This window comes from Capra hircus, chromosome 12 (assembly GCF_001704415.2).
Source record: "Capra hircus breed San Clemente chromosome 12, ASM170441v1, whole genome shotgun sequence".
In the NCBI taxonomy this organism is placed as follows: domain Eukaryota; kingdom Metazoa; phylum Chordata; class Mammalia; order Artiodactyla; family Bovidae; genus Capra; species Capra hircus.
The window spans coordinates 71238369-71264370 of NC_030819.1; the positions used below are offsets into that span (position 1 = coordinate 71238369).

Genomic DNA, 26002 nt, shown 5'->3' on the forward strand with positions numbered 1-26002 from the left:
AAAATCTCAGTATTCATAAAAAAAAAAAAAAAAACCCTAGCCAAATAAAATAGGGTGGGTTCATTCTCATACCAGCAGTATTTTAGTAGCCGTGTGTGTGTGTTAGTCACTCAGTCGTGTCCAACTCTGGGATCCTGTGGACTGTAGCCTGCCAGGCTATTCTATCCTAGTAGCCATAACACACATCAATTTGTGAGTTATATTTGTGAGTTCATTGCTGAATCTGATAATTTTTAAGCGCTTCCTCTTCTACCTTTGAAATTTAACCTAAAAAACAAACAAACAAAAAAAGGGTGACAAGAGCCATGTTTTCCAAGTTAAAAGATATTACACCTGGGAGGTAGCAGTTTCAACAGGCCAAAGCTTGCTGGTTTCTATTTTACTTTAATAATGAACCAATATATCCTTGAATGTCTTGTCCTAAAACACCTCTGGCCTAGTACTATAACTCCCCTTCAGTCTATGACCTTTTATTCTATCCATATACTCTCCTTTTAACTGTGCAGCAGAGCCACCATCTTTGAATGTCAGAATTACCTTCATTAGTAAAATAAGGTCTCTTCCAACCAATATTCCATTACCACCACAACCCTGCACATGCGCATGCATGCATGCACACACACGTGCACACATATACACACATTCCCGTTCAGAAATGGTCTGGCTCAACAGGCATTTCCCTCTCCACTAATAATGTGAGAAAATTACCACTTAAATGGCACTCCTCCTAATTCTATAAATTCAGCCAATATGATTCCATCGACTCAAGTATACACTACTTTTCAGTGGCACGTGAACTATGTGGCAGACATCACCCTGAGCTGCAGCCATTCTCGGGTTCCTGACCAAATGTTGTATCATAACCCACAGGGTGAACTTCTGGAGAAACCAAACTGACCAAGACAGGACACTGCAACCCCACAGTTACTGCATTCGAGTTAGGGTGGGCCACGTGACTGGTGTCCTTACAGGAAGAAACTTGGTCACAGAGAGACACACCAGGGGTGCATGTGTGCAGAGGGAAGGCCGTGTGAAGAGGCAGCAAGGGGGCAGCCATCAGCAGGCCAAGGAGAGAGGCCTCAGAAGAAATCAAACCCGCCAGCACCTTCATCTTGGACTTCCAGCATCCAGAACGGTGAGAAAATAAACTTGTTTTTTAAGCTGCTCAGTCTGTGGCATTTTGTTACGGCAGCCCTGGCAAACTAACACAATGTGATTTAACACCTGTGATTCAACTTCTTTGAACCAATTAAGAGAGCTGGCTGCTGGATTTTTTAAGAAAATTGTGTTTTCTTCTTGCGCTTTCTGCCTTCGCTGGTAATAAAATTTTTAATGAAGAAAAGTACACAAATCATAAATTTCCAGCTTCGATGAGTTTTCACAAAGTGAATGCATTCATGTAACCACAACTCAAATCAAAACAGAAAACAATGGTAGGTAAATTCACGGATTCAACACTGAATTGTCTAGACTAATCACTTATCATATCTTGAGTAATTGTGTTTCCTTCCTAACACAGATTTTGTTTTTTAATCTTTCAAGCACAAGTCTTACTTGACATAACCAGTACCATTTAGAAATACTGCAATATCAGAAATATTAAACTTCTAAACGACTAATAACATGTTAAGAAACCAACAAGAGTCATGGGTCATGGTCCCAGCATTGTATTTATTTTTCTTTTTTTTTTTTTAACAGAAAGAGACTGTGCTTATCTTTGTGAGACACATAGTCCGGTGAAGTTATCGCATAGGCTCCAATTAATTTCTCTTTCTCCCACTTAACATCTTTTAATATTCTTTTCTTAAAGACTTTGAAGCAAGTATAGGCTTTGGTGGGAAGTGAATGCCAGCTGAATCAGTGATGCAGTTAATTTATTTGAATTACTTTTCATGAATTTTACAGTCTTGAAATAAAATTGTTCCCAACGAATGATAGTTCTTTTCTGCTAAGGAGATACTGTGTATTGTTTTTCCCTTGCAACTGTCTTCCTGGGTAATTTATATTCTAATGGGAAAGGTCTGTGGCATTGAGGTAGTTATTTCAAAAAGCTGGAGGATACAGAGAAACTGCATAAATGAAAAACTAGGTGCTGAAATCCAAAGCAGAGGAGAGGCAGCAGTACTTGAGCAAACTTCACCAGCATCACAGCCACAGCTCAGAGCGGGGACCAGAAGAGTCCGGTGAAGACAAGGAGGGCTGAGCAGCACAGAATCCCCCGGGGCCTGCGGGGATGGGGTAGAGCATGGCCGTCACCCTGGTGGAGCAGAGACAGGCGAGGGAGACGACAGTGGCCAGACTGGCGGCCGGCACTGACGGGGACGGCAGCAGAACGTGGTGATGAGAGGCAGCATCACAGCCACGGAAGCCTGATGTGGCCCGAAAGCGCCCCTCGACTTCCTGGGCAAAACCTTCCTGAGTCTCAGCCTCGGGACATCTGGGCCAACTAGAGTCTGCTTCATGTGTGGTGTCCCCAGGAAATACATTAGGGGCTAAAACCTCTCGGAGGCACAGACCCTCCAAGAGAGACGGCTGAGGATCAGAGAACACATCAGAACTCTCACAAAAATACTAGTGTGAGTATACATGGTCAGTTGTGAAGTATGATATTAATTTAAAAAGGATTATAATACCACATTTGGTCCATGATTTTTCAAAAAGGCGTATGCGCCAGGGAATTCCCTGGTGGTCCAGTGGTTAGCAGTCCAGGCTTTCCCTGTTGAGGGCATGGGTTCCAATCCTTGATCAGAGAACTAAGATCCCATAAACCAAGTGGCATGGCCAAAGCAGGGGGGTGGTGCCAAGTAACCCGTAGAAAGACATCATTTTCAGTTCTCGAATAAAGAGAGAGCTACAGTTTACTATCTCTATCTTGGTTACTATTCCTCTAGAAGCTCCAAAGGTTTCCAGGTAGTTTGCTGGTGAGGGGATCCCAGGAAACGCTGGAAGAGGATTGGAGAAAAGAGACAGGAAGGGGAACGAAGTCACTGAAGAGCTGCGTCTGGAAAACAGGCGCCAGCTGCACAGCACTGACAGGCGTGGCCACCGCGCTGAGAACTCTGCGAGGCAGCGCAGGGCGCGTGCCTGGGCCACCCTACCCAGCACTAAGCGGGCTGGGTGTTCACCCACCCAGTCCTTTCCGGTACCGGCTCCCAGAGGGAGGGCTGACCCCTGTCATTTCTAACCCACCCTCCCGGCCAGCAGAGACACAGAGGGATGCTGAGGTTTAGACGCTGGCCAGTGTGCCCAGGAACAGCCAGGGCACCCAGAGCATCTATGACACGTATGCCACAATTCCCAAACCACAGCAGTCTGTCCCTAACTTGGCAAGGTAAGGAACATCACCCTTCACCTAGAAGACGCAGAAAAGGGATTGAGAACCGCTCCAAATCACTGGATATTTTTCCTTTGCTGAACAATATAGGGGCTCTTCTCAAAAAAAGTTTAGTTATGATACATAACAAGTTAAAAAGTAAGAAAAATATCTACCAAATCCTCACAGTCATGAAGCTGTGTGTAGTTATAGAAAAGAAACCAACGCTGTAAATAACCCTGGGTGGTGTGCTTTTTTCTCTGTGAGCAGGAGAAGGCTGCAACTTCTAACCATAAATATTCTCCAGAAAACCTCTTAAAGGAGGAGGGAAAAATGTGCAAACACTATGTGTCTGTAGGGTTCCCCCCACCTTCTTCTTTGGGAACAGCTAATGACACAGTACAAGCAAGATATTGACGACTGACACACGTACACACAGTCCTTAAAGTAAATTTTTAAAGAAGGCTTCAGCTGAATTCCTTTTCACACAGTCTTTCAAAAAGCACACTGGCTCTCTATCAGTGCTTCACCTCTGGCCAGGCCACAGCTGCCTATTTATAACAAGCTGGTATAAACATGGAGGAATGAGGTTTTATTCCAGAATTTTAAAATGTTTACTAAGTCATTGTGCATTAAAGACACAAAACTGACCTAACTTTCAAGAGGTTTATTTTAAATTTAAATTTGACCTAGATGAAATTGGTTTCTCTATTCTTCATGATCAATTTCTTTAGTTTTTCAAGAAATTAACATTCCAGGGCTGTCAGTGTAGGAGACACAGGTTCGATCCCTGACCTGGTAAGACCCCACGTGCCTCGGAGCAACTGTGCGCACGCGCTGCAGCTAGTGAGCCGCGCTCTAGAGCCTGGGAGCCGCAGCTACTGAGGCCCATGCGTCCTAAAGCCCGAGCCCTGCACCAAGAGAAGCCACCACAGAAAGAAGCGTGCGCACCGCAACTAGACAGTAGTCCCCTGCTCGCCCGCAGCTAGAGGAAAGCCCGCGCAGCAGCAAGGACCCAGGAGAACCAGTAAGTGAATAAATAAAACTATGCTTAAAGAAATAAAAAGAAAGTAATATTTTAAATTGAGGTTTATATACAAACCGTATGTCCCTACTGCTTTACTGAGATACACTAGTACATTCCCCACTCAAACCATATTGAATTAAGTAATACTTTTAGTCTGGTCATCATATAAATTCTTATACTGCTTCTATTTTATTGTTAACTTTTCTTTTACAAGCCTCTATTTCTTTAGAGTTTGGTCATATTGCATTGACAAAATCTTTTTCTTTCTAAATGTATGTATTTGTTAACTTTAATTTTACGCAATCTGAGAATAATGCATGACATTCAGTAAACATCGCTTAAGTATTTTCCCCTCCAACAGTATTACAAATTTCACATCGGTGCCTTGGTACATACAGCTCTAAAAATGATTTTCTATTCTGTCACTTCTTTGTCAGCCAAATTCCTCAAACAGTTCTGCAGAAAGATTGCTCCATCCCTTCGCAGTAATACAAATGACTTGATGAATTGTATTTTCTCCAATGGTACCTGTTCAAGTGGATAACGTAGGCTATAAAATTGCAAACCACTGGGATTTCACATACAGCTGAACCATAAATCAGAAAACAGAATGTAAAGAGGGGAAAAAAATCAAGAAACACTGGAGTGTGAGCATTAAACAGTCTCCACTGGTGACATCTATGAGGGTATTTTGCAATTAATTCCCATTTTTCTTAAGTACCATAACGCTACTGTGCTTATGTATCTTTAAAAAAGGAATCCTTATGGACACCTGTACTAAGAATTTAAAGGTGGAATGATATGTTGTGTAAGGCTGTCTTTAAAATGACCCTGTGAGGTACAAAGAACAGTGGCTGGGGAAGAGCTGAAACAATTTGACTGACCAAATGCTGAAGTCTGAAGATGACAGGCACGTGGAGTTTCACTATACTATTTCTCTACTTTCACATATGCTTAAAATTTTTTCCACAATGAAAAGTTAAGCTGCAGGCAAGAAGGGAGTGGCAGGATATATTTAAAGTGCTGAAAGCGAAAAACCTATAACCAAAAGCAATCAACCCACAAGGCTCTCAATTCAGATTCCATGGAGAAATCAAAAGCTTTACAGACAAGCAGAAGCTGAGAGAATACAGCACCACCAATCCAGTTTTACAACAAAGCTAAAGGAACTTCTCTAGGTGGGAAACACAAGAGATGACAAAGAAAGAAGGGGGAAAAAAGACCTACAGAAACAAACCCCAAACAATTAAGAAAATGGCAACAGGAATACACACATTGATAGTTATCTTAAATGTAAACAGAATAAATGCTCCAACTAAAAGTTAAGCTAAAAACTCAAGAGCAGTCCCCTTAAAGCGCAGAAATTTCTTCTGATACAACAAAAGGAAGAAAAACAGCAGCAGGAGGAGGGGCAGGGGAAGAACAGGAGAAGAACAAAGAAAAACAGCTACTGGGGAGGTGGACAGGTTCTCATCACTCCTGTTGGCTCCATCAAAAAAACAAACGTTTTTATTTTATAACTTTAATCTCACCAGTAGATATACCAAATAGCTTGTCCACTTAAAATAATACCTTCTTTTCTACAAGAGGAGGGTTTCTCATCCTTGGCACTACTGACATTTTGGGCTGGACAGTTCTGTGCTGCAAGGAGCTGTTCTGTGCACAGCAGGCTGTTTGGTGACATCCCCAATTATTCCATGCCAGGAACACGCACCCAGGTGACAGTCAAAAATGTCTGTGTGAGTGCTCAAGTCACTCAGTCATGTTCAACTCTTTGTGACCCCATGGACTGTAGCTAGCCAGGCTCCTCTGTCCATGGGATTCTCCAGGCAAGAAAAATGAAGTGGGTTGCCAGTTCCATTGCCAGGGGGACATCCTGAACCAGGGATTGAACCCAAGTCTCCCACAGCTCCTGTACTGGCAAGTGGATTCTTCACCACTGAGCCACCAGGGAAGTAAGTCCTCAAAAATGTCTCTAGATGATGCAAAGCAGCCTCCCAGGTGGAAATCACTGCACTACATAATATATAAACACAGCTTTGTATCTGGAAAGTGGCAGGTGAAAAACATACTCATAATTTGCAGACAATGATCAGACAGATTATTTTTGTTTCTGCAGGGCAAACCCAATAGGCAATTTACAAAGGAACTGAGATTTATAATAAGTGAAGTGACGTATCATTTAGATAAAAACACAGTGATTTATAGACTTTATAAAGGCTTAGAAATAAAATGCACCAGGACAACGAGGGGTGCAAACATATTTGAAAAAAGGGAAATACCTTTTTACAAAAGTAATTTGTTTTTAATCACTGCTGCTGCTGTTTAGTCCCTAAGTCATGTCTGACTCTTTGCAACCCCATGGACTATAGCCTGCCAGGCTCCTCTGTCCATGGGATTTCCCAGGCAAGAACGCTGGAGTGGGTTGCCATTCACTTCTCCAGGGAATCACCCCAACCCAGGGATTAAACCCACATCTCCTGCTTGGCAGGTGGATTCCTTACCACCGAAGTCACCTAGGAAGCCCCTCTTAATCACCAACAGCACCTTAAAAAAGCTGAGTGAGTTAATATTATTCTACTTCAGCATGTGTTTGAAATGTTCCCAAATATAAAAGTTCATTTTTTTCCCCCATTCTACTTCTTTCTTTTTTTCAAAGCTGTCAGTTACTCACAAAATTAATTTTGCACCTACACTCTGAAAACCACCAGTATGATGATTAAGGGCACAGGTCTACCAGCTGCATGTTGGTCAAATTATATCCTAAGTAAGCCCCGTTTCTTTCATCAATTAAATGACCATGGTTTCCACCCCATCATAGGCTTGTGGTATGAAACAGTTGCTAAGGAGTACTCAACACAGTGGACAAAATAAGTGTACAATAGGTTGTCCGTTTCTGTTAACTATCACAGCTTAATGACAAAAAAGGTGTAAACATTAACAAAAAGTTCCTTCAATTTTCCTAAACCAAATAGTTATGAGAATATAAAATGATATAAAGTACTCTGTATCACAGCAAATATAACAAGAATATAGTTCAACTACAATTCAAAGAGAGGCATGCACCCCTAGGTTCACGGCAGCACTACTCACAATAACCAAGACATGGAGACAACCTAAGTGTCCCTCAACAGATGGATGGATGAAGATGATGCAGTTTTTACAAATGCACAATGGAATACCACTCAGCCACAAAAAGAACGAACAATGCCAGCTGAAGCAACGCAGATGGGCGTAAAGATCATCATACTAAGTGAAGCGGGTCAAAGACAAATGCCACATGAAACCATTTATACGTGAAATCTAAAACTATGATACTTATTTACAAACCAGAAAGAGACTTACAGACACAGAAAACCATTATACACAGAACTGATAACGAAGGTCCGACAGTGTAGCACATGGAGCTATGATAACCATAAACCAAAAGAATGTTTAAAAGAATGTATGTGTCTATAACTGAATCACTTGCTGTACGGCAGAAATTAACACACAACATTGTAAATTAACACAACACTGTAAATCAACTCTACTTCAAAAAAAAAAAAACCTCAGAGTTCCATTGCAATGGCAACTAGCAATATGCAGATGGTGATAATTCACACAACAGCAAAATTCATGTAAAAGCAGTGATATGAAAAAAATTCAACAGAAGAAAACAGCTGTAGTCTGAATGTTACAAAGCACACACAGATACACATAAAGCTTAATTCAAACCTCTGAAAATCATAGAACTGATTCTCAGCACACGGGAAATGCACCAAGCAATATGGTAACGTGTCTAGTGGTCAACCAAGCACCACATCACATAGCACTGAACTAATCTGATGGGCAAAGAAAAAGTAGAAGAATCGTTCATGCCAAGATAAAACTATAATGAGTAAGAAATAACGTAGGGAACAAAGGAATTTAATATTCCATTTTGAATCTCAAGGGTCTTAAGAAAAAGACTTCACTTTGAAATAAGAAAATCTATCCTTTGTCACTAACAAGCCATCTCACTTAAAATCACTCTAAAGAGTACCTTTAGGATATCAGTAATTCTTAGGAGAAAATCAACTATTTCAGTACGTATTTGTTTTAGCAAGCCCACGTGCTGTGTTCAGTCCTACATGAGACACTCTGGCCAAGAAGCATGAGACGTGGTCCCCTGCCCATAAGGCTTAATCCAGGGACAAAATGAGCACTACAAACCTTGCTGCCAGAAAGTCTAGATGAAGGAAGAATCAACAAAGCTGGAGTCATAAAGGGAAAGCTGGTTGCAACTATAAAAAGCAAACACATCCCTGGCAGAGGAAAACAAGGGAAGAAGAAGAGGCAGCAGTGTCGGGAGGCTCTGGGGAGGGAGAAGGGATTCTAGCAGCTTGGAGGGTAGAGAGGACAGCTGAGGTGTTCAGAGGACAGTGGGTTAAGTGGTATCACGAAATGTGTATGCGGTTCATCCCTGGTGATTCAGTGGCTAAGACTCCACACTCTCAGTGGAGGGGGATCAAGTTCAGTCCCTCGTCAGGGAGCCAGATCCCACAGGCCACAACTAAAACTTGCTGCACGAGCCGCAGTTAAGATCCAGCAGAACCAAATGGATAAAAAACGACTATTTAAAACAAACAAACAAACAAAAAAAAACAGGAGGAAATGTGTATTCCTACTACAGAAATGACCTAACAAGCAACTGACTGCATGTGAGAGTCAGAGGCGGCTCAGAACAGAGCAATGTGTCCCTGACAGAAATATGGACACATGGAGAATAAAGGAATGAAGAAGTCAACCCGATTTTGTATCTTCTCCATTTCAGGTGATGAGAAATCCAAGTGGACTGTCTGTTAAGACAACGAAGGACGGGACGGGACATCAGATGAGAGACTAGACCTTTGTCACTGCTACCACGCGGATCCAAATCTGTCATCCCTTCCCTGGATTACTGCAATAGCCTCCAGCTTCCACCCTTGTCCTCAAGGGAATTAAACCATGGAAAGATGCAAAGAGGGACTTCCCTGGTGGTCCAGTGGCTAAGACACTGTGCTCCCAACAGAGGGGGCCCAGGTTAGACTCTTGGTCAGGGAACTAGACCCCACATGCTATAACTAAGACCCAATGCCGCCAAATAAAATAAAATAGAGAGAGAGAAAAAAAGAAAGTGCAAAGAGAGTTAGGGAACAATGAAATGAGATGGAACAACTGACATTAGGCACCAAAGACTTCCCTTGGAGTGTGCACCATCTAACGGCAACTTAGACCTCACTTGCATTATCTCAGTTCCACAAAGAACACACTGTACAAACTCCAGAAGAAGGATGATCTTGATCCTTTTCCATATTCCTGGCAAGATAATCTTCATAAAGCCATATTCACTTTGGAGTACACTGTAACCCCAAATGTGAATACAAAATGTTCAGAAAGAGCACACTGACGAAAGGATTTACAAGATTAAATACGAAAGATTAATTTTGACGATAACAAACCTCAGCTTTCTAAATTACTGTCTTTTGTGTAAGTACCAGCAATGAGTCACACTTCAGAAAAACTACCAACCTGATAGGAGGTAAAAAGTCTGAAACAGGGCACCTTTTTCTACCAAGGAAGTACAAGGTTCCCCGCCTCAGGCTTTTTTTCCAGACTGCTTCTTTTTTATCATTTTGGCGCCACGCCTCTTCCACTCCAGGAACAAGAAGTAGAGAAAACCTCACAGGTTCAACAGGTCTTATTAAATCCAATCAGTTGCTAGATTAATTGTGCCTATGCTGTGCTCTGCACAATGTAGCACACAGTATTTGTTGAACGGCTGAATCTTCTCCAGGAGAAAATGCATATGTTTAACAGTTTCTACTTCCCGTAATATTACACTACAAATTATGGCAACAGAATAATGAAATAAAACAAACCCTGGTGGCTGATGGTACAGAATCTGCCTGCAGCGCAGGAGACCCAGGTTTGATCCCTGGGAGAAGGGAATGGCAACCCACTCCAGTATTCTTGCCTGGAGAATTCCATGGACAGAGGAGCCTGGTGGGCTACAGTCCACGAGCTTGCAAAGATTTGGACACAACTGAGTAACTAACAATTTCACCTTCCTTAACTTTAAACCACATGACAGAAAATTTACAATTTACCACTTTTAAAATTCTACATCCAAGGGGAAAAAAAACCCAATGATTTTCTGACATCAGTTTATGCACATATTGGCAATCTAAGACAACATAAAAATTTGCTGAAGTACAGCTGACCCCTGAAGAACATGGATTTGAATTTCAAGGGTCTACTTAAATGCAGGTTTTTCTCAATGGTAAAAACCACAGTACTATTCAATCTATCGTTGGTGACTTCGAGTACACACAACTGCAAACATGGAGGAACCCTGGACACGAACAGCCCACTGTAAACTATACCTGTGTTTCCAACTGTGAGTGTTCGTGCCCTTAACCTTCCCATTTTTCAAGGATCAACTGTATATTCTGTTAAAACAATAATGTTCTTAACATTTAATTTCTTACACCTTTCTTTGTAATGTTTAATGAAAATACAACAAAACCATGGATGTTTTTCTTTTATACAACCAAATAAACTTTCTGAATTAGGTATGAGAAATTAGTTGTTAAAATGAGGTGGCCTGTTGCTTTACTAGTAGTACTGCAAATTCAGTAAAGCTTAACAACCAAGAAACAATGAAAATGAACATATACTCTTACATATGCCACCAAAAAAGTCCCCTCTATATTTAATTCACAAGCTGAAACACCTGCTACCCTTTTACTGAGCTATTAAAACATTTAAGAGCAAACAAAATTAAAAACCATGCACAGCTTCTTAGAAGTCGATACCAATTAAAAGAAGTCAATCCCTATGCATTAAGAAATAAAGCGCACAAGAGCCAAAGTATTTCCTATATTTTGACTAAATATTCCCTAGTATTATGCAGTATTTTTTAAAACACAATTTACAGTTGCTGAATATCAATTTACCAAAACAGGCAAGGATGACCTTATCTTGGCAAAACTCATAATACTGTTTCCTCAACATCCTGGAAGCCAGCTTGATGCACCACACTCTTCCATCTGCTTTGTTCTATTTCTTCATGCCCCAAATGGAAGTTAAACCCTTCCAGTAACAGTCAAAAATCCATCAATCACAGGAAAGGACTTCGAGCACCGAGCAGAGAAGCAGACGACGTGAATTAGAGGTAGAAAGAATGACAGGTAGAACAGCCCTGGTAATGACCTTTGAGAGTGCGTTGAGAGAGATTATCTACACAAGACGTCCAGGAATTGCATTTAAATGACTCTATGCCCACTTACCTGAGGAGCTCTCAGTGAACACGGTTAATGTCTGTCCTCCGACACTTTGTAACACAAATGGATGTTCTCTAGGGGCACTGACTGAAGCCGGTTTTCCACCAATATCATGAATATTTGCAAGATCCTCATTCAAAGTAAATGAAACCTAGTAGACACATTAACGAGAGCTTATTACAATATACTTTTGTATTCAAAGCATCTGTACAGAAACTGTGACCATAAATCAAATATTTTAATGTGAATCTTTTCCAATCATTTTATGAAGCACTTTAAAAAGTTTTACCAAATAAGCTTTAATAATTAGTCATAAAAAGAGAATCTATTCCTATTTGTCTGAACAATGGGGTTAATCTACCATTATAAAGATAGCTTTCAAATGTTTCCTCTGGTCTATGGCTGAAAAAATTCTATTTGTAAAACAGAAGTAACTTGTTTCCCTAAGGTATCTGCAGTCAAGGAACTGTGTCTTGTTATATTTATACCCATAAATAAATTAAATAAATATTAGGTGTATGGATGGATAGACAAACAGAATTATCCATCCATCCATTCGTTCAGCCACCCATCTCCAAGCAAAATGCCTGGCACACAGAAGAAAAACAGTATTTGCTGAATGAGTGAACGTTAAGTATTAAGAAAGCAACTATCTGAAGCAGGGGGAAGAGATCTATTTACTCAGAAAGCTTAAACACTCCCATAAGCAGAGGATGGCTTTCTTTTTTAGATCCAATGATTACCATGAGTACATGGTGCTGTTTTACTTTCAAATATTTCAACAAATACAACTAAATATTTATAAGGATAACTCAATATTGAGGTTTAGAATGAAAAGACCCAGTAGGTCTTTTTTGAAAGACCCAATCTTTCAAAATGCTTTTTACCATATCTCCCCAAATTTTTCATCAAAGGGATTTATAAACTTAGAGTGCTGATCTCTCAATCACATAGAAAGATTATTAAATATTAAGTATCTCTCTAGTATGTGACTGGAGAAGGCAATGGCACCCCACTCCAGTACTCTTGCCTGGAAAATCCCATGGATGGAGGAGCCTGGTGGGCTGCAGTCCATGGGGTCGCAAAGAGTCAGACATGACTGAGCGACTTCAGTTTCACTTTTCACTTTCATGCATTGGAGAAGGAAATGGCAACCCACTCCAGTGTTCTTGCCTGGAGAATCCCAGGGACGGCGGAGTCTGGTGGGCTGTCGTCTATGGGGTCGCACAGAGTCGGACATGACTGAAGCAACTTAGCAGCAGCAGCAGCAGCAGCAGCTAGTATGTGACAGGTACCGCAAATTATGTCCTAGACTCAATGGGTTAAAACCTAAGGCCTTCAAAAATCTGTGTCAAATACATTTGCCACTCTGAATTAATGTTAAAGTATTACTGAAGCAATACTAGTTTTCATAGAACTAAGAGAGGGGATATTTAAATCAAAGTAGAAAAATGCTCAGTATGAGCAACTAGAAAGGAGCCTATTCACTCACACAAGAGCAGCATTTACACTATGTTTTCCCGGCCAGCCAGCAGTTTCATGTGGAGTTTTCCAGAGCAAATACTACCCTCTTGTTACTAATTCTAATGCATAGTAAAATAATCTCGTGTTTTAAATAAAATTTCCATAGAAATAATCTTACCTCGGTCCTTCCTTGATTTCTGAAAGAGAGGAAAGAAAACATTCCAATTATTTAATTTCATGTTTTTTCCAAATGTAAGCTAAGAACTATTAATAAAAGAAACACAACTTCATATGTACATTAAAATATTACATTTACAGAGATTAATATTACCTGTGGTTCTCCTAACTATTCTATTTATAATCCTATAGGAGAAAAAAATTCACATTAATCCCACGCGAATATTTCATTTTATTTTTTGACCGCACTGCACTGCACGCGGGTTCTTTGTTCCCCGACCAGGGATCAAACAGGAAGCATGGAGGCTTAACCACTGAACTACCAGGGAAGCCCCACCAGTGAATATTTTAGATGTTACAAGTTCATGTCTCTTAACAATATAACAACCTGCCCTAATAATATTTTGGCCAAATAATGATCTTATTACAATTCTTATTCTAATTTTTGTGTATTTTTAGTGTTCAGCAGCATGTGAATGGCATGTTTAATACCAGATATAGAGAAGTACAGCAAATTTTACTATTTATTTTGTCCAGCTAAAGAAGTTTCATTTACTTAACAAAACTTTAAAGATCAAAAATTATTATTTTAAAATTATAAGCAATCTTCTCTGCTATTAAATAATATGCTCATACAGAAATAATTTTACTACAGACAAGCCAAAAAAAATTTTAAATTAGCCAAGATTCTACTGCTAACATCTTGTATTATTAGCTATAGTAACTATCCTTTTATGCTACCTTTTTTTATAATTTGCTTTTGGTTTTGGGGTGCACTGAGTCTCCCTTGCTGTGTACAGGCTTCCTCTAGTTGCAGAGAGCAGGGGCCACTCTCTAGCTGTGGAGTGTGGAGCTTCTCAGCGCAGTGGCTTCTTGCCGCAGGGCACCGGCTCGAGGAACGTGGGCTTCAGTAGTCGCAGCACGCGGCCTCAGCAGGGGCGGCTCACAGGCTCAGCTGCTCCTCAGCACGTGGCCTCTGCCTGGACCAGGGATTGAACCTGTGTCCCCTGCACTGGCAGGTGGGCTCCTATCCACTATATCACCAGAGAAGTCCCATACTAGTTTTTATTTATTTGAATTGCATGTTTTTAAATTGTTTTTTTTACCAATATGGGATCAATGTACTCCCTAATAATAGCCTAATTTTTAAAAAAATATGTATTAAATACCTGTCATATTCAAAGTACTGAGTGCAGGGCCCCTTTGCCAGCCAGCAGAAGATATAAAAGCTAAATCCATAACCATAAAATGAGATAAACTTTAATTAAGAGAGCCATACTATGCCAGGATCAGACAGGAGAACACCATCTCTTCTATTCTAAGAGGTAAGTATTGGCTCAGCAAGAGGCCACTTTTGAACTAGTATCAAAAGTAGATAGCTAAGCAAAGTCATGGAAGAGTCTGATCAGAAAAATGTGATCAGATTTGGCTGGGAGGGAAAGTACAAAATAAGGAATAGTAGGAGATGAACTACAAAGGAAAAATGGAACCAGACCATAAATGATCTCTAATATCAGAGCACAGCCTTTATTCTTTAGGCAATGGAACGCTACAAAAGAATAACAAGTACGAAGTTCATAACAAGGACCATATTCAAAGTTCCTCCAAATCTAACATTTATATTCAAACTTCAACTGTTAAACTCCCTAAGCTATTTATTTGCTGATGATCAATCACTGAGTTTGCTGAGTGATTAAGAACAAAAGTATAACAAGTAGAAAGACACCATCTAAGAAACTTCAGGTGGGCAAGCACTATTTCTCTGCAAAACTAGGCTGAGTTCCAACCTGTGCCTTCTTTCAGCAGTCCGTTCATTCACTGCCACTCAGCGTTTGTGGCACATCCAGGGCCTCGAGACAAACGCACGACATGATGTAGCTCTTTATCCTCAAGGTCTCAGTTTAATGGGAAAACAAAACCAGTTCCAATCCATGAACAATTACAAACAGGATTTTATAACTATAACAGGATTCCTAGATTAAGGAAAACTAGAGAGATCTGACAACAGGAGGTCATGCAAGACTGTGGACTGGACCCTTTTGCTGTAAAACATCACTGAGACAACTGGCAAATCTTAAGTGAAGCCTGATGATTAGGTAGTAGTACTATTCAGTTGTTAATTCATAGATTTGAAAGGGTGAACTGTGACTGCAAAAGAGAATCCCCCTGTCAGAAAGTAGCTCTTTATTTTCCCCAGTGAGGTACCTACTTTAACACATTCTGAATTTAGGAGATATATCCCTAAGGGAAACCTTACTGCTTTCTTTTAGAGGTTTAAATATTTATTAAAATAGTAACAAAAATGAAACAGTTAATGTGGCTTTTGATATTTCTAACTTTATACAGATCTCTTGTTAATATCAATGCATGATACATTAGAAGACAGGAACGTATTCAAATTATATTCCTGAAAAGTCACAGGAGAATGCTGTATTACATGGACCTATCTGGTGGGCAAGTTCTTTATATTGTTCTTCCAACTTTTCTGCTGCTTGAGACTGTTTCAAATTGAAAGAAAATTTTTTTTTCAAATTAAAAATATTTAACAATTTAAAAATGTCCCCAGTTTACTTAATTAATCCCTTACTAAAAAATTTGAGAATGCTACTCATTTTTCTCCATAACAAACAATACTGAAACGATTATCTTTGTGTATCAGTCTTTGCATCACTAACTTTTATTTCCACAGGATAGGTTTTAGAAATTGATGGAATTGCTGGGTCAAAGGCACGAGGATTTTATTATTAATATCCCAGCTTTCTCATTGTCTGAGTCCCCCTCTGCGAGATGAGTCTCTCAATGTCTTTCTGTAAGGGCAGTACCAAGAACTGAACATAACGCTTGTGCAGTGAGCTGACTGGCAGAGAAAACAGTGGACTGTTGTTCTGCTTTGTTTTGAGCAGCAGTGTGTATCTGTGCTTGGGTGTATGAGATATGTACATATATGTACATATGTATGTACATATATATATGTGCATTAATATACATGTGTGCCGCCAGACTGCCCTTCAGAAAGTTTGTACTGATTTAAACTCCTATCAACAGTGTAACACTGTTCTAAACTTACTCAATTTTTATAACAGAAAATTATCTCACTGATTTTTATTTGCATATTTTCCATTATTAGTGGGCCCTCACATGATCTTGAATGTTAAATGTGTTTAGAAATAAAACTAGAAATTACACATCTCTGAGAGAAGCTGTATTATCACAGACTATGACTGTCAGTAAAACATGACACTTATCAAAGATTTTGAAAACTGAAGTTTTCTGAGGCAGGATGGTTATGTAGAAAGGCTGGTTTTAAAATTAAACTAAAGCAAAACAGTAAACCAATTAAAATGTAATACCCATCAGATGTTCAAAGGTATTTTTAAAAAAATGCAAGTACAATGATTTAGGGACGTGGTGGGGAATGCTTGATGCAAACGGCCCAAACGTTACCAACTGTTAAAGCAGGCTGCTACTCTTAGCTTATTCATAACTGGACTCTCCCTTTTCTCAGGTGTTAACAGACCACACTGAGGAAGAGCTGCATTCACACTGCGCGTCTCCCCCTCCCCTCTCTGCCGCTCTTGATTCCTCTACTCCATAGCCCTGTCTCTGCTAGAACCAACGTCCACACCATTTCTTCCAGCTCTTGGCACAGGAAGCTGCTGCTGCTGTTTAACTGTGGGAGATTAGAGCGGGAGAGAAGACATCAGACATGACGCCGAGTCTAGGCATGTACTGGGTAGTATGTGGGATATGACAGTACGTGAACATTTACTAAGTATTTTACACACACTGAATCCGTGAGGTATTAATACCATCTCCTTTTAACAGATGAGGAAAGAAAGGGTAATAAGCAACCTCCCCAGAGTCACATGGCTGGTAAATGTACAAGGTCTGGATTAAACCCAGAGCTGACTGACTCCTGAGTCTATACTCCTTATCAGAATGGCACATTGCTTTTTTAAAACCTTAGCTGTTTTTTCATTTTTTTTACCCAAATATATGTTTTTTGAACCACACAGATAACCCATACAGGGTTACTCTGCCTCTAAACATCAAATACTTAATTATACATCTTCTAGCTTTTAAAAACCAGATAGTTTCACCTGGTTTGCCCTAGATCTTCTCTTGAACGGCCACAGTCCCTTCAAATGCTCCTCACAGGAAATTGATTTTCGTTTTCCCACTGTCCTAGTCTCACTCCACTGAATGAACTTATTTGTCCATGTCTCTAAGCGCAGCACTGAAAATGGAACACAATGTCTGCCCTGTAAGCTGACTGACAGAGAGGAGTGGGGTTATCAGCCCACTCCACTCGAAACAACAATCGCCCAATAAATGAAGCCTTTTGCTTATAGCCACAAAACTTTGATGACTCATATTTAGCTGAAATTAAGTCTTGATAACCTAGTCACATGCACTGCTAAACCATTCCTCGCTTATCCTACACTTATTTAATAGTGACTCTAGTGATCAGTAAGAAGAATGAAAAATGAGTAAATTAGAAACATAAATGAGATAGTCAGGAGACATACTCCAGAACAAGCTCTTTTCAAGCATTTCTATAGCAGTCTTGGGGAACCAATCACTATATATCTGTTCTCATCATTAACAGCATCTAGTTCTTCTATATTTCACGTTAGATAGAAAATCTGCTAGGCTTTTAATTTACACATAAAATACACATCCTAAAGGAGATCAGTCCTGGGTGTTCATTGGAAGGATTGATGCTGAAGCTGAAACTCCAATACTTTGGCCACCTCATGCAAAGAGTTGACTCACTGGAAAAGAGCCTGATGCTGGGAGGGACTGGGGGCAAGAGGAGAAGGGGACGACAGAGGATGAGATGGCTGGATGGCATCACAGACTCAATGGATGTGAGTTTGGGTGAACTCCAGGAGTTGGTGATGGACAGGGAGGCCTGGCGTGCTGTGATTCATGGGGTCGCAAAGAGTCGGACACGACTGAGCAACTGAACTGAAGATACACATACATCTGTTATTATTAAGGGCAAGTGTGTGTTAATTGCTCAGTTGTGTCCAATTCTTTGTGACCCCATGGACTATAGCCCACCAGGCTCCTCTGTCCATGGGATTTTCCAGGCAAGAATACTGGAGTGGATTGCCATTCCTTCTCCAGGAGATCTTCCTGATCCAGGGATCGAACTCGGGTCTCCGACATTGTAGGCAGACGCTTTACCATCTGAGCCACCAGGGAAGTCAAGAATACTGGAGTGGGTTGCTATTTTTCCCTCCAGGGGATCTTCCTAACCCAGGGATTGAACCCAGGTCTCCTGCATTGCAGGCAGATTATCTACCACCTGAGCCAGCAGGGAAGTTACATACAGTTTATTGCCAAAACCAGGACACTCTAGGAGTGAAAGAAGGGGCACTATTAATAACTGCACAGAGAACTACGTAAATTGTAAAACACGTAAACTGGCCACCCTAGGCATACTGGATGTGACTATATAAAACACCTGCTTTAAACTAAGGACACGTTTGAAATTTTCTTCCAAACAAAGAGTGATCAAGAAAAATCGCAGCATACCCATTACTGACTATTTAGCAGGCTATCTTTAATAGATGCTTTAGGCATCAAAGCAGTACTTAGGGCTTGCACAGGCTTCCCGTGTGGCTCAGCTGGTAAAGAAACCACGTGCAATGCGCGAGACCTGGGTTCGATTCCTGGGCTGGGAAGATCCCCTGGAGAAGGGAAAGGCTACCCACTCCAGTATTCTGGCCTGGAGAAGTCCATGGGGTCACAAAGAGCCGGACACAACTGAGTGACTTAACACTTTCACTCTCAGGGCTTGCACAGGTCTCCCTACAGCTCAGCTCCTTTGACTCTACTTCCCATACTAGCTCCCTCTTCCTCAGACCAAAAGAAAGACTGTACGTTCCTAAACTAGGTGTTTCCTGTACACAGAGATTTTCAGGAGTGCAATACTCATGGTAGGGAAAGGAAGGGACTCTAAGCTCAGAAGATTAAGTGTCTGTCCACAGTCTCACGGACAGTAAGTGACAGGGCCGGAACTGGAAGCTGCCTGAGTTTCCTTACCACTCGAAGGACTGAATTCAAGGCTGGTTCTGCTATTAAATGTATAGTAGCTTCTTAAGATACTACCGGTCTCTACCTAATTTCAGAACTCTGGATATAAAAGCAGGCCTGTTTCCAATATGGCTTGTGAAATCAAAAGGAAGAACTAAAAGATCTGTCTGAAACAAAGGTAAGTAAGATAACAAAAAGTACTTGGAGGCATAAACACAAAAAAGTGTCAAAGTTTCTTACTTTAAAGACATGATGTCATCCAAGAACACAGCGTTGCTCCTCCAAAGAACAGCTCCAGAGGGGGTTCAAATAACATTCAGAGACTGAGAAGATGAGAAGAAGCCACCAAGAGAGAGATGTCTCAGAAGTGAGATGAAAACAGTACGGTGTGAGGGTGGAAGTGATCACTCTGTCAAGTTATGCTGAAGGGCAACCGAGGAGGGCCGCTAGTCAACTCTTGGATTTTAGAATACGGATGTGGTGCTTGTGCTCAGCCCTGTCCGACTCTGGCACCCCACGGACCGTGGCCCGCCAGGCTCCTCTGTCCATGGGATTCTCCAGGCACGAATACTGGAGCGGGTTGCCCTTTCCTCCTCCAGGGGATCTTCCCAACCCAGGCATCAAACTCTTGTCTCTTACATCTCCTCCACTGCAGGCACCAGGGAAGCCCATGAATGTGGTAGACTGTTTTTTTTAAAAGGCAACAAATTCTTTACCGCAAATCCCCCCTGGAGGCGGAGTCTACTGCAAGTTACATCTGGCAAACATGATGCAAGCACAGGTTTGCAAAGTGTTTGTGCAGTGGGGCTTCCCTCCTTCACTACCAGGAACTCTTTCACCATCATGGGAATGAACACAATGGAGATGAGACACAGGCGGCCACGGCCCTGGGTGACGGTAAACCAAGCCCAGACACACAGGCGAGATCATTCCAGCCGGGAAGACCAGCCAGGTCAGCCACCACAAGAACTGTCTAGAACTGCCCCCACAGAATGAAAAACAAATAAGATGGTTTTGTTCTAAGCCACTAAACTTTGGGGTGGTCTGTTAACAAGCAAAAACTCAGTAAAAGAGGAGGATACTGGTGGCAGAAAAGAGCTGTTTCAGTGGAGGAGTGGGTGTGGATATCTGATTAGAGCTGGACTATGAATGAATGGACAAAAAGAAGGGAACACGAGGCCTGTGGCTGACACCAGCTGAGCTACAAGGGCTTCCCTTTCAAATAAGGCCAGTTCCTCAACCAGGAAACACCAAACACTCCTGCGCTGTTTGCAAGGTATTCCCTACCCCCTTCCAAAGCCTCTATAAATAGGTATGGTGGCACAATGGCAAAATCCTTCTACTGAAGCACTTACTTGGTGCATCCAGCTATGGTCAACTCAAGCATAGCTCCTCAAAGATGCAGAGGACGGATGGATGAGGGGACTACATACTCTGCTACTTCACTGCCAGTGGGTTTTAGCAGCAAACTGTGCTTGATATTTACACCTGTCATTAGAAGAGTGCGTGTGTGCACACACACGAATCCTTACAGGGCACCTCACCAGCTCTTAACAAGCCTTGGCAAGCTCATGTCTTATTTTCCAGATAAATTCTCTGTTTGAAAAAGAACTCTAATTACATTTAAAAGCACTTGTAAAATAAATTCAAACAAGTTTCATAAAATGTCAAAAATTCATAAATAACTTACTTGGCAATCCTCAGCTTCCCGACTTCACCTCTTCCAGGGGCTTTAGCCCATTGCTGCGACAAATATTTAGGAACCTAAAACAAAACAAAACACTATTAAACCAGGTTTTGGATGCAAACAAGCTAACAAATCCTTTTAAGCATAAAGTGATATACAGCTTCTATTTTACTGTTTGTCATAACTGACCCATAGCAAGCTCTGATTATGTTTTGCACTAAAGAGATACTAAGATATGTAAGAAACGATTTTAGCTCTCAAAGTGTTTAACAGCAATTGAGTCGGTGACACAAAACTAAAACTGGTCATATAGCTTAACAATAATGAAGCGCTAATTTATGTTCCCAAGTAAGTCTAATAAAAGTTCAGAGATGAGAAAGGCTGCCAGAAAAGGCTTCTTGGAGAATAACACCGACATGTTATGTAGAGACACTACTGAGCTTAAGATGATTTGAAAAGTCATGTTTTATTATGTATAAGATAACTAATATGAAGAAGGATCTACTGAAATAAAAGAAATTATTCAATGTAACAACTAGCATTTATATAACACTACTTCCCTGACACTGTGATATGCACTTTTCAAACATTTGTACCTCACGTCTATATGAGGTAGGCACTGCTCATTATCCCCACTGCACAGACTATGAATCTGGAGCACCCAGGGATTATAAAATTTAGCCAAAGGCATATAATTGGCAAATGAGGACCCAGGATTCAAATGCAGGCACTCTAGTTCCAATGCCTACGCTTTTAACCAATACACTATATTGTGTGTGCAATCAGATATATGCAATCAAAATCTCAAAAGGTTAAGAGCATATAACCTACTATGGGCCACCTGTTATTTCTTCTAAGACATAGTTGGAACTCGGCAATCAGTATATACGTTTAAGATGACCCTATTCTGGAGGAGTACGATGCTCCACATGAAGTATGAAGTACAATGCCTCACACAAACCAAGTGCTCAGTGAGTATCAGGGGTCATTTTTATTTTCCACAGTAAGTCTGAAATGATAACATGAATGTGTAACAGAGTCAAAGAGAGCTTCCAAAGCTGGAAAGGAAAAAACTCCATCTAACAAAGTTTCATTTACAAGAAGAACCACATGACTGTTAGTTGAACTGCAGTGCTCTGAATCGAGTAAAAATTTACGAAAGGAAGACCCTAATGGTATTTGTTCATTCCCTACACTAAAATAAACTGAACAGCTACTGCGTCAAAACTGCACCAGAAGCCTGGAGAAGATGCAGGGGAAGGAGCCACGGTGTCAGGTGCCATGCTATACACTTTGCATCCACAACCCATGTAATCCTCCCAGTCACCCCGCAAAACTGCACCGCTCTCCTCATTCTGTAGACGACAAAACCGAGGCTCAGAGGATTGAAATAACACGGTTAGCTAGTATTAGTCAGACTCCAGACTAGTCAAATGTACACTATCCTTCACAGACTACAGATCCTCTAAAGGAAAGGAGTTTTGAAGAGTCCATATCTTAAAGTTACAACTATACTGCGCTCCACTATTCACGCACGCTTACAGGATTTGGCAAATTTCTTAGGATAACTGTACCTACCTATTAGGTCTGCTTTGAATACAGATGAGAAGAAAACCCACTCAGGCATACAGAAGATTTACTGGCAAAAGTAACCAAATATTCCAGAAGGAGCGTTAAGGTGGCCTGATTAAGGGCTCAAATATCGTCACCAGGATTCTCACCATCTCTCGGCTCTTCTCACCACACTGACTACTTCTTTGACAGCCTTCCCCGCTACGTAGCACGACAGCTGAAGCCACTCCTGAAGAACATGAGCTCTTCCCCAAATCCCCAGCAAAATCGTTTTTCTCTTGTGGCTCTGACCAGGTCACGGGTCCTTTGTCTGGCCTGTTACTGAACCAGAGATATTTCTGCACTGCCAGCCTGAGCCAGTGACACCTTTCGGGAAGGACAGTCAACACCTTAGAATCACCAGATTGAAAAGGCGGAGCAGTGGTGCCCACAAAGGAAACTCAAGGTGCTATCACGGTGAGTCAAAGCAGCAAATGTCAACATTACCTGTCAGAACTAAATATAAGATGTGAAACTGATCTGGCAAATACTGTTACATCAAATAAAACCCTGAATCCTCAGACTGTGTAAATTATTACCTCATGGCCTCAATCTTGAAATCCTGCCTAACATGTTAGCCTTTGCCTCTGGCTTTGTCTGATTTTTAGCCCAAGGGAATCTTCTTATCAATTACTCTAACACAAAGAAGAAACGGAGTTCTACAGATAGCAGCCTGCTCTAACAATCAATGGTGAGCTGTATTCCCTAATAAAGTCCTTAGGGGAAAGATAGTGGTTTTTCTTCATCATATTCCACGTTTCTGATTCAAATACTGTTAAGACTTTCTCATTATCAAGAACAGTACCCTTTCCATAAACTGTATTTCAAGGAACCCTTTTGACCACCGTCTCCTAACTCCCTGGCCCTCTCCTCAGTACTTCGGCTCCAACAATTCTTCCATCCTTCACATCACTGACTCTGCCCCTGCCTGCTTACGTCCTCTCTTCTCTCTGAAATGGAACTACATTTCATAGCCCGTCATTATAATCATTCTCTTGTCCCTAACTCCCTCCATCATACTGGCCTGGCAGAATCTAACCCTGATTAAAGCCAAGTGATACTAGTAATATCACTTATCTTATTAATTAATCTATGTATTGTTTTATTTGATTGTGCTACTCCCCCTCCACACTTGCACCTGAGCATCTGAAGAAAGACAACCATGCCAAATGGTCTCCCCTGAAATCCTTGGTGACTAACATCAAGTAAGCCCTTCAAGATGCTGGGCAATTAACTCCCTCTCCCTGGTCAACCGTCACCTGCAGCGGGAAAGCCACTGCAGACAGGCCACACATTCGCTCCTCAACCTGTAACACCTCTTGCTCCTCTTCCCTCCAGGATGATAACCCGACTTCCTCTTCCACTGAACCGTCAAAAGCTTCTAAGTCTACCACTTAGCCACAGGGGAGCCTTCTACTCTGCTCTCCCCTCTTAACAGATGCACGGTGGCCACTCCCTCCACACGCGCGCTGGATTTTTGCCTGTAGTCTAACCTAGGACGTCTTTCCTTCAATGCTACCCTCTCCCCCTCCACTCCCTTTTTTATTCTCCCAACAGAATCACAACGATGATGTGTGTGTGTCAGCGGCTCAGTCATGGCCAACTCTTTGCGACCCCAAGGACTGGTGGACCCCAAGCCCACCAGACTACTACTACTACCACCAGGCCGTGAGATTCTCCAGGCAAGAATATTGGAGTGGGCTGCATTCTCTTCTCCAGGGGATCTTCCTGACCCAGGGGATTGAACCCAGGTCTCCTGCACTGCAGGCAAACTCTTTACCATCTGAGCCACCAGGGAAGCCCAAAGTGAAAGTGTTAGTTGCTCAGTAGTGTCTGACTCTTTGCAATCCCATGGACTATATGTAGCTTTCCAAGCTTCCCTGACCATGGAATTCTCCAAGAAAGAACACTGGGTTGGGTAGCCATTCCCTTCCCCTGGAAAATCTTCCTGACCCAGGGATCGAACCTAAACCTCCTGCATTACAGACAGATTCTTTACTGTCTGAGCTACCATGGAACAGCGAGCTTACCAAATGTAGCAGAAGACTCTAAGATGGCCCTCAATAATCCCCATCCGTTGATACTTGCATCCTTGTGTAACACCCTGACTGCATCAGCCCAACTAAGCCACGCCAGGAAACTCCTGAGCCACAGAAACTATGATATCAGAAGTGTGTGCTATTTTATGCTACTAAGCCTGTGGTGATATGTTATATAGCAATAGATAACAAACACGTTATGTGACATTTAATATATTAAAATGTTTTAAATAAAGTAACCATTTAATTCTCACACAATCTGTTTATTTTTTCCATTTTACAAGTGAGGAAACTGAGGCACAGAAAGTGAGCAAATGGACTCGCGGTCACACCCCTGGAAAGGGCAGGCTCCTTCATCCTTCCCACGCACTGTCCCGTGTCTCTGCCTCTCTCCACCGCAAGGCTCTGAGTGAGCTGTCTCTGCTGGCTGACCACAGTTCCTCCTCTGCCACTGGGTTCTGCTCTAGACAGGCTCTCCCCTCCACCACTCCACAGACACGGCTGCCTGTGGTTAAAAAGCTCTCCGCAATGTCAAGCCAACGTTCAGTCCTCATCTTGCAGACCTATCAGAAATATCTGAGACTCTACTGTCTCCTCCTCCTTCAAACGCCTTCTTCACTTGGCGTCAGGTCACCACAGTCTCTCGTGATTTTCCTGCCACTTCTCCAGACTCTCCTTTTTCGGTCTCCACACATCTAGATTCTCATCTTCCTGACCTTTTAACCTGAGAGGGCCCTGATTTCAGTCCTCAAGCCTCTCCTCTCTGTCCACACTCATTCTTACGTAACCTCATCCAATCCCAAGGCTTTAAATTCCATCTGTGTAACTACAACTCTCAAATTTACAGCTCTTCCCTCAAGTTCCAAATTATACAACCAGCTTCTTATTCAAACTCTCCATCTGAATGTTCAGGAGACGTTTCAAACTCAAAATTTCCACTCAAGAACGGATTCTTACTCGTGAACCTATTCCTCCGGCAACCTTCCACAACGCAGTAAAAGTCAACTCCATCCTTCCAGGTACTCAGTCGGAAACCATGGACTTACGCTGAGTAGCTCCTTTTTTCTCACATTCCACATCCCATCAACCGACACAGCCTGTCAGCAATACCTTCAAATTATACCTGGACTCCACATCCTTCCCACCAATTCCAGGGCTACCATCCTAGTCCAGGCCACCTTCATCTCTTGTGTGATTGTTGTCCATGTCCACTTTAGTCTCAATACAGCAACCAGTTCAGTTCAGTCGCTCAGTTGTGTCTGACTCTTTGCGACCCCATGAATCGCAGCACGCCAGGCCTCCCTGTCCATCACCAACTCCCGGAGTTCACTCAAACTCACGTCCATCGAGTCA

General features: G+C 41.7%; 1 protein-coding gene across 1 annotated transcript in view; it reads right to left on the reverse strand.

Moving 5' to 3' along the window:
* Window positions 1-26002, reverse strand: part of GTF2F2 (general transcription factor IIF subunit 2) — a 134656-nt gene that overhangs the window by 99779 nt on the left and 8875 nt on the right. Inside the window, exons 2-4 of the mRNA XM_005687430.3 lie at window positions 21003-21076; window positions 13269-13287; window positions 11633-11777 (exon numbers count right to left, since the gene is read on the reverse strand). Of these exons, the coding sequence (XP_005687487.1) occupies window positions 11633-11777; window positions 13269-13287; window positions 21003-21076 (238 nt within the window). The remainder of the gene's footprint in view (window positions 1-11632; window positions 11778-13268; window positions 13288-21002; window positions 21077-26002) is intronic.